The following is an 18,663-nucleotide window of genomic DNA, read 5'->3' on the forward strand; positions in this document are numbered from 1 at the left end:
ATCCAGGTTTGGCATGGAAGGACAACATCACACCCTGAGAAACTCCAGGAAATACTCTAGGAATAGCCAGGAAATATTCTAGGAATTATTCTAGGAATTACAGCCTTTATCCTGGTTTGCCACTGGGTCTAGCTGCAGGCACTCAATAACCACAGAACCACCAGATCCCAACTGTCCCACCAGGCTGGAAGTTGAGACTGGCATCAAAATCACAGAATCCTGGAATGGTTTGGGTGGGAAGAGACCTTAAATCCCATCCATTCCCACCATGCCACAGGCAGGACTCCTCCCACTATCCCAGGTGGATCCAAGGCCCAGTGTCCAACCTGGCCTTGGACACTGCCAGGGATCCAGGGGCAGCCACAGCAAATCCGGGAATTCCATTCCAGGGCCTCACCACCCTCACAGGGAAGAATTCCTTCCCAATATTCCATGTAAATCTCCCCAGAGCCAAAAGGTACACAAGGAACATGAAGTAGCCTTCATTTTTTGGTCATATTCATGTTTCCCAAGGCTCTCTCCTGGTCCCCGTTCCCAGGATCCAAGACTTTCCCAGTTCTTTGATGGAAAGCAGAGCCGTGGCCCGGCCGTGATCGGAGCGCGCGGCTCCAAACTGGAACGAACGAGACCAAGAAAAAAAAAGTTAAAAAAAAAATATGGACATATTTCATCCTCCTCTTTTGTGGGTTTTATTTTCTTTTGTATTCGCTTTGGGAATAACATTCTTTCCATTGGGAAGAGCTTGATTTTCCATTAAATACAAAGCAGCTGCCATCTTGGAAACAAAAAGTTGATTAAATACAGATTCTTTTTTTATTTTTTCCCTTGCTTATGAAGAGCAAGAACCACGTTTGTTTCTGCTGATTTATCGGGGCAAAGCTGCCAATTACGGCAGCAGGAAAACTTAAAAGAGAGGGACTTGAATCGCTCCATCTTCCCAAAATAATTTTGTAATTATAATTTGATGTCGGAGAAAAAAGGAAAGATCCAGAAGTCTGGAGCGCTCATCCTCCCTTTGGGACAGCAACCCCGGGGGTTCCTCACCCTCTGCACACACAGGGATGCTCCAGATCCCCCATTTACGCAGATTCCCGCCCACTGGGATGCCGGGGGAAGGCTCGGCACATGGGGGTGACGCGTGGGGCCTGGAGGAGACGCAACCACTGCCCCACTGCGGCCCAGATGGTGAACAGACTGGAAAAAAGGATGAGCTCCAAGGACAAATCCCAACCCACCCACTCCATTGCTACTCCATGAGCCAGCAAAGCTCAGTCCAAGAGGTTTTTCCAAGCAGACCCCAGTGACCAACAGAAGCGGTGTCCGAACCTTCAGCTCATTTTGTCTTTTCCCAAAATCTGAATTATAGCTTAGATTTCCATTTCAAAATTGAGGTGTTATAGCTAAAAACCAGGCAGAAGATGGATGAAACTGAGAGATGGGGAAAGCTGTAGGAATTAGTGATTGGTTTTCCATTAACCCTTCAGGTTCTTCTGATTTCTTGCTCTTCAGAAAACCCAACAAAAAACTCCAGAGGATGATGAGAACTCCACAGGGATCTGCACTTTGAGACATTTTCCCACTCCTGTTATTCCATCTACCCAAGGCTGTAAGATCCAGGGAAAACATTTGTGGAAAGGGACCCTGTGATGGTCACGAAATCATCTTTACCCACACTGGTGGCATCAGCCATGGCTGGTGGCTCCAAGCGACGATCCCAAGCACCCAAGTTCTCTGAGCACCCTCAACTCACCCTCCCCTGCACAGGGACCCCCCAAAGGTTTGGGCTCCCCCAGGTCAGCTGGGGCTCCTCCCATGGATGGGTTAAGGAAGGTGTGGAGAGCTTTGGAAGATGTTCATGCATGTCCCTTTCCACATTCCCAACTTAAGAGCCCTTGGAAGAGCAGTGGATGAAACAAGAGGAAAGCAGGAAATTGCAAATCCTATGATTTCCTGTAAATTTCCTAAAGAGCAGAAGAATCCCAACCCAAACTTCATCTCCTGGTAGGATTTTCGGAAGGTCCAGGCTGAGGCTCTGGAACAGGAAGGAGAAGGCATGTTTGGATTCCATACAACAGGGCTGGAATTTCAGCTGCCAGATTCCCTGTGCCACACATTCCTTATGGAAGGAGGTGCAGGCAAGAGAAAGCATCCAACAGCTTCCTCAAGCCCACTTTGGAAAACAAAATTCCAAGCCAACCATGCCGAGGTGACTCCACAGAGGGAACAATACCTACAGAAGTATTGTTCCCTCAGAAGTACGCCCTGGTTTAAAGGATTTATGGGACCGGGCACTTTGGCTTCCATTAATTTTCCAACTGCTGAAAGCAGACAAGGAAACCTTGGCATTCCAGATAACTCAGTTTAGCCAGACACGAGTTTACAGAGCTCCTGGGTAAATCAGGGGTCAGCCTGCCCCATCCAGCACTACCAAATCCATGGGATTTGGACACTCTGCTCCTTGTTTTAAAGCACCACCAGCTCCTGTTTCAACCCCTCAATCCTGACAAATATTTGGGATTCTGGAGGCATTTGGGAAACCAGGAATGGGCTGCTCCAGCCACCAGTCCATCCTCTCCCCTTCACGGCACCCCTGTTTTACAGGAATTTTGCTGAACATTCATTCAGGCCAAGCAATCCCCTAAAAGACTTGGATCACCTCTGGAGTGGAAAGCCCCAGACACAGAAGATTCTGGATGATGCTCATGCCCTATCCATGTCTGCATCCCACTTTTTTTACCTTTTAAACTTCCAGGATTAGCCACAACAACTTCCCACCAGACAAATTAAACTCTCCTAGAATTCCTCCTTTGTCCTGCTACTTTGCGCAATCCCATTTTTATTCTTCCCCCCTCTTCCGTGATTTATTCCCGCCAATTAATCCCAACTAGGCAGAGAACAGAAAATTAGGAGGGATAAAAGGAAGGAAAACTGGGATTTGCTGCTGTTAAGAACAAGCCTGACTAAGAGCAGGCTGGCAAAGCCCCTCCATATAAAGGGATTACTCCATCCCTGACCCTTTCCAGGGGAGCTCCAGGTATTATTTTCCATTGATTTACCTTAATGAAAGTAATGCCCCCCTCTCCATAGGAAGCTGACTCCAGAGCTGTCTAGGCACTGGATCCAATTAAAGAAATAAATACATCTGGCTTCTAAAAAGCTCCAAGCCTGGAAAAGCCAGAGGGAAAAGGGCTTTTTGCATCTCTCCCTCTTGGGCTACACCCTGAGGACAGGACGGAGGATGCCTGACATCCAACACGGCTCCTGGAAACCCCTGGCTGCAGGGAATGCCTGGAGCATCCCGGCTGCTCTGCGGCTTTGATGGAAGCCGGCCTGGGATTGCTTTAACAAGGCTCCCTCTCTCCAGGAGCTGGCGTTGATTTGAGGCTTCGGCGTCAACTTAGAAACCCCCCAGGAGCCCAGAGCCTGCAAATAGTCCAGGCTTAGCCAGGCTCAGTTTCCAAGGAAAGGGGCACAAGCATCCCACCGGAGCAGGGAATATCGGTTGGGATTCCCATGAAGAGCAGGGAATACAGGCTGGAAAGCAGAAGCAGGGTCCAGGCTCTGAGTGTGACAACCCCACAAAATTCCCAGCCTGGTTTTGCTCCCACGGGCCTGGGTTTGCAGCCGTGGGAATAGAGGAAACAAGGTGGCTGCAGAGCACTTTGTTTGCCGTCTATCCCTGGAAATGCCGTGGGTTTTCCTCCCGCACATGGAACAAGCAGAGATGACAACAATCACAGGGGGTTGCTGAACCAGAAGGAAGGTCTGAGAGTCTCCTTGGCTTTATTTTGGTGCTAACTGGCCAAATCCAAACTGATTCTGGGAGATGGCACATGTCAAGAATCCGCATTGTTTTCTGGACAAAACCATGGAATCCTAGAGTGGTTTGGGATGGAAGGGACCTTAAAGATGATCCAGTCCCACTCCCTGCTATGGCAGGGACACCCTCCACCATCCCAGGTTGCTCCAAGCCCCATACAGCCTGGCTTTGGACATTTCCACTCCAGTCTGAGGGAAGGCTTAGTGCACCAGTCCCTCAGACTAGGAGGAATTTCCAGCTGGAATCCCCATGGGGAATTTCTCTGAACAAGAAGCATGGATTTTACAAGCATCTTTTATCTTGGGAGCAGAGTGTGAGAATCCAGGTTTCCCTAATATCAAGCATTCCCCCTAATTCCCTGGAGGTTTAGGTATTCCAGGGTGATAAAAGGAGCCATTTCAATGCACTGAAACCAACAATTTAGTGACCCACTGGGAAGGAAACCCTTTCCTTTGCTCTTCGATTTATCCCAGAATTATTTATCTCATCGATCTCAACTTTCAATCCATCTTTTCCTTTCCTCCTGGCTGACACAAAGGACCTTTTCTGGTTCAACTCCCCCCCGAGCCTGGAGGTGTGAGCGGAGCAGAGCCAAGGCGCAGGACACAGCGTCCGGTACTCACCGACATGGTAGAGTGGACATCTACCTGCCCCTACAGAGGACAACACAGGAGGTCAGGGTCAAAGGCAGAACAGAGCAGAGCAACAGGACAAAGGCAGAAAGGAGCCCAAAGGTCATCAGAGGTGCCCACAACCCCCACAACGCTCCAACGGCGCCTCCCACACTGGCAAAGGATTGGGAAAGCAAAATAGAGGCTCCTGGGAGCTGCTTGGAGGAGAAGAAGGAGGAGGAGAATAAAGTGCCACAAGAGCAGTTTTGTTGTCATTCTGTCACAGATTCCTGGAATGAGTTGGGTTGGAAGGGACCTTAAAGAGCATCCTGATTCAAACATCTCTCACTGCCCCAGGTGGATCCAAGCCCCAGTGTCCAGTCTGGCCTTGGACACTGCCAGGGTTCCAGGGGCAGCCACAGCAAATCTGGCAATTCCAGCCCAGCCCCTCCCCACCCTCCCAGCAAGGAATTACTTGCCAAGATCCCAGCCCAATCTCCCCTTTCCTAGTGGAAGCCATTCCCTGTGTCCTGTCCCTCCATCCCTAGTCCCAGGTCCCTCTCCAGTTCTCCTGTCTGCTCTGCACGTCCCCATCCCTGTTCCTCAGCAATCCCACCTGCAAGAGGTGATGGATCTCAAACCCTGGGAGTGACAGCTGGGATCAGCTCCAGCAGGGCTTGCTCGGCTCTTCCAAAGGCCAGGGGAGTTATTTAAGCACAGACTGGACTTGTGCAAACCCAGAGGTGACTCTGGTGTTCCTGAGATGTTTTCCTGATGGTTATTTTCCACTTGGGTCCCTCCCAACGCGGCCGAGGCTGTGGTTGGTGCAAAGTTCATGGCATTTCGCTTCCATGCACAGGGCCTTGGCTTATAAATATTCCAGAGGGATTTGACTTTTCAAATAAAAACACAGGCAATCGTTCTCTTTGGAAAGAAAATAAACACTTGCAAAGCTCTTTCTACCAGAGCAAGAGCTGCCGGGGCCATTCGTTTGCAAGGGGGGAAGAGATGCCAAGAGAAGGCAAAAAACCATCACGGCTCCAGCTGAAATCTGTGCCTGCCATCTGGCAAAAATAAGCAGAAAAGGGAAAAAAAAATAGGGGAAAAAAAAACCCCTCTGCAGTGGGTTCACACTGAAGTGCTCAACGGCAGAGGTTGGATTTGTTGGATCGCTGAAAGATTGCTTCCCCTTCCCAGGTCAGCCTCACCTCTTGACCTGCCCTGATTCCCTTCCAAAGGAGGTTATCGAGATACAAGACTAACAGAGGATTAAAGGAAACTGAAAATAAAAACAAAACACCCCCCCCTTCCCCCAGCCCCGCTCCCCTCCCCCAAGAAAACATCCTTGCTTTGTTAACCTGACAGTTCAGGGGAGGTGTTGACACAACCCTCCATCTCTGAGGAGCTTAATGTCAACAAATCAGTGTGTTTGGAGTAGCCCTGTCAATGCCATTTACATTAACTTGTCCAACAAGAAATAAAAACAACAATCAGCCATCAAAGACAAAAGGCTTTTTCAGTCATTCTTTGCAAAGTCTTAGGCTGGAAATGTTCATTTTTGGAGGCCGTGGCCCTTTGCTTGCTGAAAACCAGAAACCACCTTTTTTTTTTTAAGGCCTAAAATACTTTTTGTACTAAAATTTCTTTTTTTTTTTTTTTTTTTTTTACCCTTAAAAAAAGAGGTTTTTCTTTTAAAGGAGACCCGAGCATCCCATATTAATGAGCTCCACAGCAGCAGCAGCAGCAGGAACCGACTCTCCCTGGTTAACGCAGGAAGAGGGCGGCCTCGGGAGCCAAATGTTAATTATGCTTTGATTCCCATCAGCGTTTTATTTGCTCAGAGACATTTTTGGGCACTTAGTGCAGCATTCTGGAATTGTGGCTCCAAACCACCATGACCGTTTCATGCAGCACTGGCATGCACCAAAACCCCGGGAAGTTCTCCGTGAACTTTTCCTGCCCCCCGGCACACACTGTCCCCACGGCACTGGTGAGGGCTCAGTCCCCCAGAAAACTGCAACGTGCAAATAAATTCCAGGAATTCCCAAAATCAAGTGGTTTTCATCATCTCCCACAATGCCTACTCCAAAGGAAAAATCTGGGATTGCAAGGTCTAGAAAAAGTGGAGGCTCTTTGGACCGCTGCACCAGGCAGGATTTTGGGATTATTTTTGGGTTATTCCTGCCAGGTGACCACAGGGGTGGTTGAGGCCTCATCCCTGGAAAAATCCAAGGCCATGGCTCTGGACAACTTGACCCAGTTGAAGATGTCCCCCAGAAAACTGCAATGTGCAAATAAATCCCAGGAATTCCCAGTATCAAGTGGTTTCCATCATCTCCCACAATGCCGACTCCAAAGGAAAAATTAGAGACTCAAATTCCTGCCTGAGCTCCAGAGAAAATGGAGACCCTTTAGGTTATAAATCAGGATTTGGGGCTGGGTCAGTTTTGCTGCTTGAACTAGGAGCCCACAGAGGTGGTGGAGGCCTCATCCCTGCAAAAATCCAAGGCTGTGGCTCTGGACAACCTGATCCAGTTGAAGATGTCCCCCAGAAAACTGCAACGTACAAATAAATCCCAGCAATTCCCAGTATCCCAGTTTCCATCATCTCCTACAATGCCTACTCCAAAGGAAAAACTAAGGACTCAAATTCCTGCTCGAGACCTAGAAAAAAGAGACAAAAAAAGAGACTTTAGCCAGGATTTTGGGCTGGGTTATTTTTGCTGGATGCCCAGAGAAATGGTGGAGGCCTCACCCTTGGAAAAATCCAAGGCCATGGCTCTGGACAACCTGATCCAGTTGAAGATGTCCCTGCTTACTGCAGGGGCTTGGAGCGGGTGACCTTTAAATCCAAACTGTTCAACACAATAATTCTGGGATTCCCAAGAAACACAGGAAAAATTCAGCCTAAAGAGGGAAACATAAACCCTAATCCCGAATCCCAGCTCAGATTCCTTTCAGCTCCTCTTCAGCCCCTCTCCAATGCTGAGTCCCAAGGATATTCCAGGGCCACTTGAGCTGCCCTGGGGCCAGCTGGAGACGTGACCCCGCAGAGGTTTTCCTGCAGCTCCGTCGGGACAATGGGATTACTCAGCCCCGTCACGGTGCATTTCTGCAGCCTCAGGACTTTGGGCTCCGTTTTTTTCCCTGATGGGGCTTTTTGGAGGTGGAATTTTAGCCCAGGAACTCCGACATGCCCGGGCTGAGGTTCCCTGATGGGCAGGTGGAGGTGTCATTCCAGCTGGGACAAAAGGCAGGGGAGCAACAAAACTGCACCTTCCAACACCAGGGGAACACTTCTCGCTTGGCCAAAATCCCATAAATTCAGTAGGAATCAGCTCTGGAAGATGGGGGCATTTCCAAACCGGGCAGGAGAACAGGAATGGGAGGTGTTGCACACAGGAATGAAGGTGCTCCAAGGACACCTCACCCCAGGACGGGGCACAGTCCTGGAGCTAGTGGCAGTGTGGAAATCCTGGATTTTATAGGACCAGGCTGAAAACTCATCCCAAACAGGGCAGCAGCTCCTCTCAGACCCCAAAACTGTCCTGCTTTATTTCCCATCACACCTCTCGTGCTGATGGGTTGGGGTGGGTTTGGATCAGCTCCACCTTGTCACCAGAACCCTGAATTTCCTTCTAGAGCTGGAATTCACCCTTTTGGGAATGTTCCTTCACCCCCCTCGCTCTTTCCTTCCCCAACTGACGCTCATCTCACATTTTTGGTGCTTTAACAAACACCTCCATCGTTTTTTTTCATGGCATTGGACAACACCTTTATCTCCTGTACTTCAGTAGCAAAGCCCAGGAATTTCAGTGTGCTCCTAAATCAGCCACTGGAAAAATTCCCTGAACCCTACAGGGCTGAAAAACCTTGACACCAAAGGATGTGGAGGCCTTTGGGATGCAGCCTGGTCCTTCCTTGCTTGCTCTCACCCACAGTTTGGGTGATCCAACAGCAACATAAGGGAAAAACTCCAATCAATATTAAAAAATCCCAAACCTGCAGCTCCCACAAAGCTTTGAACCAGACCTGCAGCTGCCCAAACCAAGCTGAGGTGCCTCCCCTATCTCCCCAGGCTTTGGGGAGGCTCTGGAGCTCAGGGGCTGCCCAGCAAACCCAAACTTCTCCTCAGCTGAGGCTTTTCTAACCCAGTTCTGGAAGACAAAAGGCTGCCTCGATCCATCCTGGTGCTTTTTAGACCAATTCAGGTCCTCCCAGGCTCCAAACCAACCCTGACTGGCTCCAAAAGGAAACATTAATATTTAAGGAAGATAAATCACTCCTGGCCCACCTCATAAATCACTGCGGCATCCCCCCCTCAGCTCATCTCTGCTGCTTCATGCTCTGCTGCAGAGACCAATCTCCCTGTCAAATTCCATTACTGGCTCCTGAGTGTTCCCAGCGTGATGGGTGGAAGCCTCCAGGTGCTAAACCAACCCACAGCTCCTTTTTTTCTGGAGAAATCCACCCATTTCCAGCATCTCCTGGCTCCAGAAGGCACCTGCCACAGGACACCTGCTTGGGGACATTTGGGACAAACCCGGCTGGGGAGATGGATCCAAGTCCTCCCCACCTCTCTGCTCAACACTTCATTTATAAGTTCATTTAACAGTTTGTCCCACTGATAACAGAGCTGAGGAAGCCACTTCTCCTCAACACAGGTGCAGAGAAGCAGGGAAGCCACTTCCAGTCCCCTTCTGGGGGCTTCTCCCCCACAGCAAATCAGCCAGAGCTCCCCCTGCTCCCAGATCTTCCTGCTGGGATGGGGGATGCCCAAAGACACGAGCCAGCTCAGTCTGGGGGTGTGACACCTCCCAAAACAGCTCTGGAGGGTGGGACCTCCTTCCAGAGGAGAATCCCAGGGCACAAACAGAATGAAGGAAGCTGCCACTGGGGAATATTAAATCTTCCCTTCCTGTTTACTCCCAGCTCATGAAAGCAGCAAATAAATCCCAGTTTTGTAAAGAAAGAAAGATCTGAAATTGCTTTTAGAAGAACCACAGAGTTCAGGGGATTTGCTGTTTCAAAATACCTGCTGATCCCAGCTCCTCCCGAGAGTGTATCCACACAGCTCAAAACAAATCTCATTTAGAGGAGGAAAAAAAGCTGCTGGAGCAAAAAAGGAATCTCCCTGGTGATTGGATTTTTCCTACCAATGAGACACCACTCAGCCAACTGCAAAAAGCAGCATAAAGCACATTTCTGATGGCAACAGCAGCATAAACACAGGGACTTTAGACAGCAGAGAGAAGAAAGAAACATATGGTGCCTTCCAAGGGAGCAATATTGGGATGGGAGGCATCAGGGACTTGACAAACACTTGGAAATGCAGCTGTAGTTCCAGTAACGCGCCCATAGGCTGGATTTTCTGGGAAAAAAAATCCTGGATGAGCATTAACTGGAAGTTAAAATATCTAAAATACAGGTGGGGAATAAATTACGATCCTGCTGGCACATGGTGGGCTGGGATAGAAACTCAATCCCACAAAACTAGACCTGCAAATAATTGGGAGAGTCCTACTGAAGCCCAGCTTGTGGAGACACGTGAAACACCTTCCTTTAAAAACAGAATTTTTCCTACATCCTCCAGCAGCACCAGGCCCTGTTTCCACCACAGCCCATCACGCTGGAGCTCCCACAGGAGCCTGGAGCAGGAGGGAGGGAAGGCTCACCGGGAGGTGGGTGAAGACGGCGAAGGTGCTGCGCAGGAAGCCGATGAGATCCACCAGGTAGTCGCTGGCCCGGCTGCCCGGCTCCGGGGCCATCCAGTCGTAGTCGGCCAGCTGCAGGAACTGGTCGATCTTCTGGTTGAGATTGGTGTAGATCTCCTCCTCGGCGGCGTGCCGGGCGTCCTGGGAACGAGACAGTATGTGGGATGGGGGCAAAATCCTACATGGGATGGGGGCTCCACACCACAGAGACCCTGCATGGGGTGGGGGCTCCACACCACCAAAATCCTACATGGGATGGGGGCTTCAAACCAGAAAAATCCTACATGGGATGGGGGCTCCACACCACCAAAATCCTACATGGGATGGGGGCTCCACACCACCAAAATCCTACATGGGATGGGGGCTTCAAACCAGCAAAGTCCTACATGGGATGGGGGCTCCACACCACCAAAATCCTACATGGGATGGGTGCTCCAAACCACCAAAATCCTACATGGGATGGGGGCTCCAAACCACCAAAATCCTACATGGGATGGGGGCTCCACACCACCAAAATCCTACATGGGATGGGGGCTCCACACCACCAAAATCCTACATGGGATGGGGGCTCCACACCACCAAAATCCTACATGGGATGGGGGCTCCACACCACCAAAATCCTACATGGGATGGGGGCTTCAAACCAGCAAAATCCTACATGGGATGGGGGCTCCACACCACCAAAATCCTACATGGGATGGGTGCTCCAAACCACCAAAATCCTACATGGGATGGGGGCTCCACACCACCAAAATCCTACATGGGATGGCGGCTCCACACCACCAAAATCCTACATGGGATGGGGGCTCCACACCACCAAAATCCTACATGGGATGGGTGCTCCAAACCACCAAAATCCTACATGGGATGGGGGCTCCACACCACCAAAATCCTACATGGGATGGGGGCTCCACACCACCAAAATCCTACATGGGATGGGTACTCCAAACCACCAAAATCCTACATGGGATGGGGGCTCCACACCACCAAAATCCTACATGGGATGGGGGCTCCACACCACCAAAATCCTACATGGGATGGGGGCTCCACACCACCAAAATCCTACATGGGATGGGGGCTCCACACCACCCTCTAACAGGGTGGGAGCTCTACCCAACTTTACACTGGGATTTGACACAATCCTAAAGCTCAGGGCAGCAACCACGAGGCTGGTGCAGGCTCAGGCTGGTGGGACAGGGACCACCAGGCTGTGGTGGGACAGGGACCACCAGAGGCTGTGGTGGGCAGGACCAAGCTGGATTCTGCCCCTCATGTGATGTGAGGACAAATCCAGAGGAGATGGGAGAGAGGCTGGCTCCAGTGGTGGGATCCTGGTGTTGGTAACACCGAGGTTGTGGTTCCACCCCTGGATGGGCTGGTCCAGAGTTGATGATCCCTGTGGGTTCCTACAGCTCAGAATATCCCGTGACTCTGAGAAGGGAGAGGAACATCCCCTATGGAAACTCCACCTAACCCAGCGCAGGGCTGGGGTTCAGGAACCTCCCTGCCAGAACAAGGGCAGGACACTCAGCTTCAGCCCAAACAGGTGCATAAAGCCAGGATGGACTTCCATGGGGACACGAGACTGAGTCACCCCAAGGCAAAGCCTCACCAAACCCATTCCTGCTGTTCCCACCTCTGGATCTCCACGGGACACAACTCAGACACGCCACACTTGACCCATCCAGATGCTATATAAAGCACCTGCGTGAGCACTCCTGGAGTGGGATTTAAAGGCTGGAAAATCTGGGAGTTTCTGTCAGCCCTGATTTTTAGGGGATAATGCTAAAAGGAGTGGAAAGATGGAGAAATATAAATTCTGGAAATCTTTCTCCTGGATGGAAGAGCAACCTGGTGTCTGTGACACAGTACTCCAACAGCAAAGTGAGGATTTATTTAAATAAGAAATAAATTATCAGGCTTTTGTTCAAGATCTCCTTAATCCTTTAGCTAATTAGGGCTGTAAATTAAGGACACAAACCTCCCACGATCTCAACAGGAGCAACGCTCCGAAGGACAAACCCAAAGCGATGGCGCAACCTCCCCAGAACAGGACGGAATTATCCTCGGGCTCAGCCCAGCTGCCCCTGAGGCCTCCTGCAGCAGATCCCTCCCAGCACCCACGCAGGGGTGGGACCCCCGCCCTGCTCACCTTGAAGGTGGTGGTCCCGTAGAGCTTGGTGGTGTGGACGGTTTCGGGCAGGACGTTGGTGATGTTGGTGATGAACTCCTCCAGGAACTTGCAGGATTTCTCCAGATGGGTGGTGTTGATGATGATCTGCACCAGCTGGGAAGGCAAAGAAGGGTTCCAGCCCCGCTGCCAGGGCCGTGCCAGGGGAAGGGATGCCAATCCCATGCAATCCTGGCGTGAAAAGTTGACGCTGTGCAAACACCCTGAGCTTTGCTACAGGCTCCAGTCTCTCCTCCTTTAACAACACCTAAATCCAAGATAATTCTGGGGGGGAAGCATTTCCCATGACAGCCACTAATACCACGGGAGGTGATTTTTTTCTTTTTGAGGACTTTCCTACATTGAGCTGTCACTCAGGGCTCCCCAAAAAACTGCCAGGACACATCAGGAGGCTCCTGGCTGCCACTGAACCCAAAAAATAACCCAAACTTGAGTGACACCGAGCAGCATCACACGGGCCCTGAACAAAGGAACCACGAGGCTTGGCTCTGGCAGGTGTGGGGTGAGCAGATCTCTGCCAGCCCCCGGGGCAGCAGAACACCCTGGGTTGGTGTCATTTCATTGCTGGAGTGTGGTGGGGCTGTCTGGAGCCACCTCCCGTGCAGGAAGGGCTTGGAAACGCTCCCAGATCTGAAGGAGATTGGATTCATCAGTGATTTCAAAGGTGCAGGTGCAGAAATTGTGAAGTGGCACCACAAAGATCCTAGCACTGGTGCTGGTGACATCAGAAGGGTGGTGGTGACACCTTGGGAGGTTCAGCCTGGACACGGGGAAGGAGAAGAGACACTGGAAAGGTGCAGAACTGGAACTGGGTGTCCAGAGAAGCTGTGGGATGTCTGGTAGAAACGAGAAGTTAGGAAGGGAAAGCCTTGGTTGATACAATGCAAGGCAGCAATAATTAAGTAAACAATTAGTAACTCCTTGTTTAGTACCAGCAATTAGTAACACCTTGTTTAATACCCAGAGGTCCCACCTGTCCTGGGGACCTGCAGATTTACATGGATTAAAATCATCAGAAACCTGATCTTGTACAAAACAAAGAATGGACCACGGAAAGAAAATCCCAAATTAGGGTTTGAGCTGCAGCAATGTGCTGAAAACACTCAAACATCACCAGAAAACGAGGATTGCTCTCCCATTCCCTCACATTTCCCTCTTGGAACCTCTCTGGTCCTCCCTGAAGTCCTGTGACTAACTCAGATACGTAACATTGCCCCAGATGTAGAGGGCAAAATTCACAACCAATAGCAAAGAAATCTCTTCATTTCCTACAAGCTAAAGTTCCTCGCTTTGTACAACAACTCTGAGCAGTTTTCCAGGCAAATATTTCATGGAATGCTCCAAACCAGCACCTCTAAAAGTGCCTGAAGGAGCTCCAAGGGACCTCCTGTCACGCTGCCCTGGAATCAAAAAATCCAGGAATGGTTTGGCTTGGAAGGGACCTCAAAGATGATCAAATTCCAACCCCAACACCTCCTGCTATCCCAGGTGGAGCCAAGCCCCAGTGTCCAGCCTGGCCTTGGGCACTACCAAGGATCCAGGGGCAGCCACAGCAAATCTGGGAATTCCAGCCCAGCCCCTCCCTGCCCTCCTAGCCAGGAATTCCTTGCCAAGATCCCATCAATCCCTGCCCTCTGACAGAGGGAAGCCATTCCCTGTGTGCCATGGCTCCATTCCCAAGGGAATCCACATCCCACCTCTGTCAGTCCAACGTTTTTCCTCTTGATGACGTTCTGTAAACAGTTGCTCAGGGTCCGGGTCAGCAGCAGATTTGTGGATTTTCTGATCATGTCATCGACTTCCGTGGAGCTGTGAAGTAAAATTTAAAGAGCAATTTTAAATTTGCTTGTTTGAGGCAGAACCAGAGAATCCCAGAGTGGTTTGGGTTGGAGGGGACTGTAGAGATCATCTTGATCCCTTAAATTTCATGGCTGAGAAATGGGCATGGAGCATCTTTTTTTTTTTTTCCAAGATGCTCCACAGAAAAAAAATCCCTGGGAATTCTCATCCTCCTTCCCAACTCTCCCCTGCCTCACCCTTGAGCAGTCAGGCAGCGCTCACAGGAGCAGAAGTTTGAAATGCATCAAAACACAACAAATTCAGGCCTTTTTATCCATGTTCCAGGAGGAAAGGTGAATTAACACCTGCAAATCCCACATTCCTCAGCCTCCCATCCATGAGGGGCTGGTCCAGCCCAAGGAAGAGCTGCCCATGGCATCAGAACAACCCTACCCCCAGCACTGGGGATTTGCATGTTCAGTACAAGGGAAAAGCTCTCCAATGGTGAAACCCCAGATCAAACCCCCCCAAAATTCCCCTCTCAGCCCTTCCCGGGATTTCAGACAAAATTACAGAACCACGGAATGGTCTGGGCTGGAAGGGATCTTAAAAGGAAACGGGAAAAGTAGCAGGAGTGAGTGAGGTCACAGGGAATGGGTTTAGAAGGACACACTTCCAATGATCCCTGGATTTCCACACAGGGGCTCCTCAGCACAGCACAGCTGCCATCTCCCAGAATAGTTTGGGTGGGAAGAGACTTTAAAGCCCATGCCATTCCCAACCCCATCCATGGGCAGGGACATCTCCCACTGTCCCAGGTGGATCCCAGCCCCAGTGTCCAGCCTGGCCTGGGACACTGCCAGGGATCCAGGGGCAGCCACAGCAAATCTGGGAATTCCAGCCCAGCCCCTCCCCACCCTCCCAGCCAGGAATTCCTTGCCAAGATCCCAGCCCAATCTCCCCTTTCCCAGTGGGAGCCATTCCCTGGGTCCTGTCCCTCTGTCCCTTGTCCCCAGTCCCTCTCCAGCTCTCCGGGAGCCCCTCCAGGCCCTGCAAGGGGCTCTGAGCTCTGCCTGGAGCCTTTCCTTCTCCAGGAGAAGATTCCCAGCTCTCCCAGCCTGGCTCCAGCCCTGGAACACCAGACTGGAAACTCCTGCACCCCATTCCTGCCCTTTCCCAGGTGTCTGGAACAGCGGCACTGCTGGAATTTGAGGGTTTGTCTCCTCTGAGGTGCTCACGGTGCCACCTCTCCTTTCTCCGGGAGGTTTTGCCAAACCCCCCTGCCAAAGTCTCCTTGGATCTGTGCTTGGCTCTGGATTAGCCATGACAGCACCGGGAATTGTCTCCTGCAGTGAGGGGCAGGAGAGGGAATTCCCAACGGGAAGGCTGGGATGTAACTCTGATCCTCCCGGTAAATCGAGCCCCTGACCTTTGGCTCCTTCTCCTGCTCCACCTGACAGAGGGGCCACGTCACAAAGCTGGGATTGACGTGGGAAACAAAAGCCAACCTTGAAGTTATCCCGAGAGATAGGTGGGGGATGTTGGGATGCTGCAAGTTGGGGGTGGGAATGGGTTGGATGGGGTCTTGGGAAGGAATTCCTGGCTGGGAGGGCAGTGAGGCCCTGGAGTGGAGTTCCCAAATTTGCTGTGGCTGCCTCTGGTTCCCTGGAAGTATCCAAGGCCAGGCTGGATGGGTTTTGGAGCAGCCTGTGATAGTGGAAGGTGTCCCTGCCCTTTGTATCCCAAGTTCTTCCAGGACTGAGGCTTTGTTTGCAAAAAACCCAACCCAAACCCAAGCCTTGGTGGATTAGACCTGATCATCCTTCCACCCACTGTTTTCCAGAGATACTCCCTATTTTCCAATGGGAAATTCCACTGGAAAAAACAAGGGGGTACTTTTAAAGACAACCCGATGAACTCAACGTGTAAAAAGGCGAAAGTGCTGAGGAGATAAAAGAAGTTTTCCTGCTCTAATCCAATTAATAGTGCCAATAATTAAAATCCCAAGCCCTACAAACCCACCCGGAGCTCCAAACTTTCCTCAAGTGAAATAACTCCTACATAAAGGAGAACCCTCCCATCCAACAAATACAAGGAGCTGCTTTAACAAAATAATTAGCGGGGGGCGGGGGGTGAGGGGGAAGAAAATAAAATGGGAGCTCCACTTTCTGCCACGGGCTGTGCTGTGCAGGAAAAGGCTTGAAGGGAACTGTCTGGGATAATGACAGCTCCTGTCCCGGATCCCGTGGCAGCTGCGGTGACCTCCAGGCCCCTGTGAGTGACGGGCTGACCCCCAGCACTCCGGGGTGCTCCGTAAATGACAAGGCCAGGGAAAAAAAGAAAGGGAAGAGAAAAGGGAACTGGCTGCTGGCTTTGTAGCCAAGCTTCCTAATAAAACCTAATTCAAGCTGTCAGGGTGAAATGAAGAAAGTGTCAACAGGGGTTTGCAGAGAAATATTCCAAATGTTTGGCTCTGAGAGCCGGAGCAGGGCTCCCCTCCCCCCGCTGCTCCGAAAGGGCTGGAAAATCCAGTGTGGAAAGGAATTTTAATAACGGGTCCGGAGGGAGCCCCAGGAGGGACCCACGGGGACAGAGCCAATCACCCCGGCCATGGGAAGGGCTGGGGAGCAGCACCCACGGGCGGTGGGCTCTGCAAAGGGAGAGGGGCCACGGTGACCCCGGGGTTAAGGGCCCTGGGAGCCACCAGAGAGAGGAGGAGCTGCCACCACTGCAAAGCTGAGGTGGAACATGGGGGAGAAACCCCTGAGCTCCCTGAGCGGAGAAAGGGCCTCTCCAAATGGGCACTCCTGGCTCCAAGGAGAGCAGGAAAATCCTGGAGAGCCTGGGGCAGGCACTGGAATGGCTGCTGAGTACCCAGAGCTGTCCCAGCTCCACAGGAGCCACGGGGCATGCATGGGATGGGCTGGGTGGGAAGAGACCTTAAATCCCATTTGGATCCAACTCCAGGGACACCTTCCATGATCCCAGGTGTCCAACCTGGCCTTGGGCACTGCCAGGGATCCAGGGGCAGCCACAGCAAATCTGGGAATTCCAGCCCAGCCCCTCCCCACCCTCCCAGCCAGGAATTCCTTGCCAAGATCCCAGCCCAATCTCCCCTTTCCCAGTGGAAGCCATTCCCTGAGTCCTGTCCCTCTGTCCCTTGTTCCCAGTCCCTCTCCAACTCTCCTGGACCCCCTCCAGGGACTCTGAGAATTCCCTGGATTTCTCCCTTCTCCAGGGGAACATTCCCAGCTCTCCCAGCCTGGCTCCAGAGGGCCTCCAGCCCTGGAGCAGCACCGGGGCTGTCCCTGGGCTCTCTCCAGCAGCTCCAGTGTCAGGTCATGGCCAGGATATGAAGCTCCCAAGGAGGTGGAACTCCCCCCACCCCAATCCAGCCTTGTGTTTGTCCAGGGAAGGGAAGGAGGATGAATCCTTCCAGCCAAACTCTTGTCCTTCGACTCTAAACCTCTCCCGAGCTGCGAACGCTGCTGATGCAAAAGCAAAGCCCCAGCTCGCAGCTCCTGGCAGACCCTGCTGGTTTTCAGTCTCACACACGTACACATGGGTGAAACGAGCATCAAAGCACCCCGGGATGGAGCAGGGAGGGTAAACACATGGAATATTTTGCAGGCTTTAAAAAAAAAAAAAAAAAAAAAAAGGTCACATTATTTGTATGTAAACTCCCCGAAGAAACAAGAACAACAAAAGCACGAAACCAGCAGCTGAAACTCATTCCTGACCAAAAATCCAGCCCTCAGAATCTTCCTGAAAACACTTTCATGGAACCACGGGATTCCCATTCCTTGGGGAGCAGTGAGGGGAGGCCTGGGGGGATCAGAGATGTTCCAGCAGGCCCTGGTGACAAGTGGCCATCACAGCCTTTCTCCAGACACCCACGTTCATTTATTTACTAAAAGAACGACGCAGAAACGTCTCGGAGGAAACAGCCCCAACTGGGATTGTCCTGGGAGTGTGGAATTCCCTGGAAGTGTCCAAGGCCAGGCTGGAGGAGGCTTGGAGCACTGTGGAAGGTGTCCTTGGATGGGTCTGGAGATGATCCCCAAAGTTCCTCCCAACCCAAACCATCCTGGGATCTCGCCCTACAGGAGAAGACGTTGCCAGCCAGAATCCCACTGCTCCAGAGCCACTTCCAGCCTGGACAGGCTCCATCCAAAGGGTGAGGGTCCATATTTTAATTCAGCTGAGCTCTCTCAGTGCACGTTTCCCACCTGAGGTGCAGGTCCTCGGAGAACTTGAGGCAGGCGTAGATGAACTCCTTGATCTGGCTGTAAACCTTGGGTACGAACTCCGAGAAGGGGAACTTCTTTGGGAAGGGTTGCTGGAAAACATGGGAGAGAACTCCAGAGGGAGAGCAGGGACAGCAGGGAGGGTTCTTCCAGGCAGGCAAAGCAATTCTGGGATTTATCCTGGATTTTATCAACACTCCAGCCAAGGGGGAGAGCAGGTAATCACAAACGGCACCTGGAGCAGGAGGGGCTTTGGGGCCATTCTCTCATTCCCTCTCCCAACTCCCTTCCCCTTGCTCCT

The 18,663-nt window shown here is 51.4% G+C and overlaps 2 protein-coding genes across 6 annotated transcripts in view; both read right to left on the reverse strand.

Annotated features, from left to right (window-relative positions):
- EXOC6B (exocyst complex component 6B) overlaps positions 1-18,663 on the reverse strand; it is a 290,871-nt gene that overhangs the window by 88,597 nt on the left and 183,611 nt on the right. For 3 of the 5 annotated variants that reach the window (XM_068189178.1, XM_068189175.1, XM_068189177.1), the window contains 5 exons: positions 18,345-18,454; positions 14,034-14,145; positions 12,298-12,432; positions 10,107-10,286; positions 4,444-4,473 (listed from right to left, as the gene is read on the reverse strand). In XM_068189178.1, the coding sequence (XP_068045279.1) occupies positions 4,444-4,473; positions 10,107-10,286; positions 12,298-12,432; positions 14,034-14,145; positions 18,345-18,454 (567 nt within the window). The remainder of the gene's footprint in view (positions 1-4,443; positions 4,474-10,106; positions 10,287-12,297; positions 12,433-14,033; positions 14,146-18,344; positions 18,455-18,663) is intronic. The other 2 variants (XM_068189179.1, XM_068189176.1) reach the window with 1 other exon arrangement.
- Positions 1-18,663, reverse strand: part of RAB11FIP5 (RAB11 family interacting protein 5) — a 447,460-nt gene that overhangs the window by 39,934 nt on the left and 388,863 nt on the right. The gene's annotated exons all lie outside the window — the stretch shown is intronic.

This window comes from Anomalospiza imberbis, chromosome 4 (genome assembly GCF_031753505.1).
Source record: "Anomalospiza imberbis isolate Cuckoo-Finch-1a 21T00152 chromosome 4, ASM3175350v1, whole genome shotgun sequence".
NCBI classification, from domain to species: Eukaryota; Metazoa; Chordata; class Aves; order Passeriformes; family Viduidae; genus Anomalospiza; species Anomalospiza imberbis.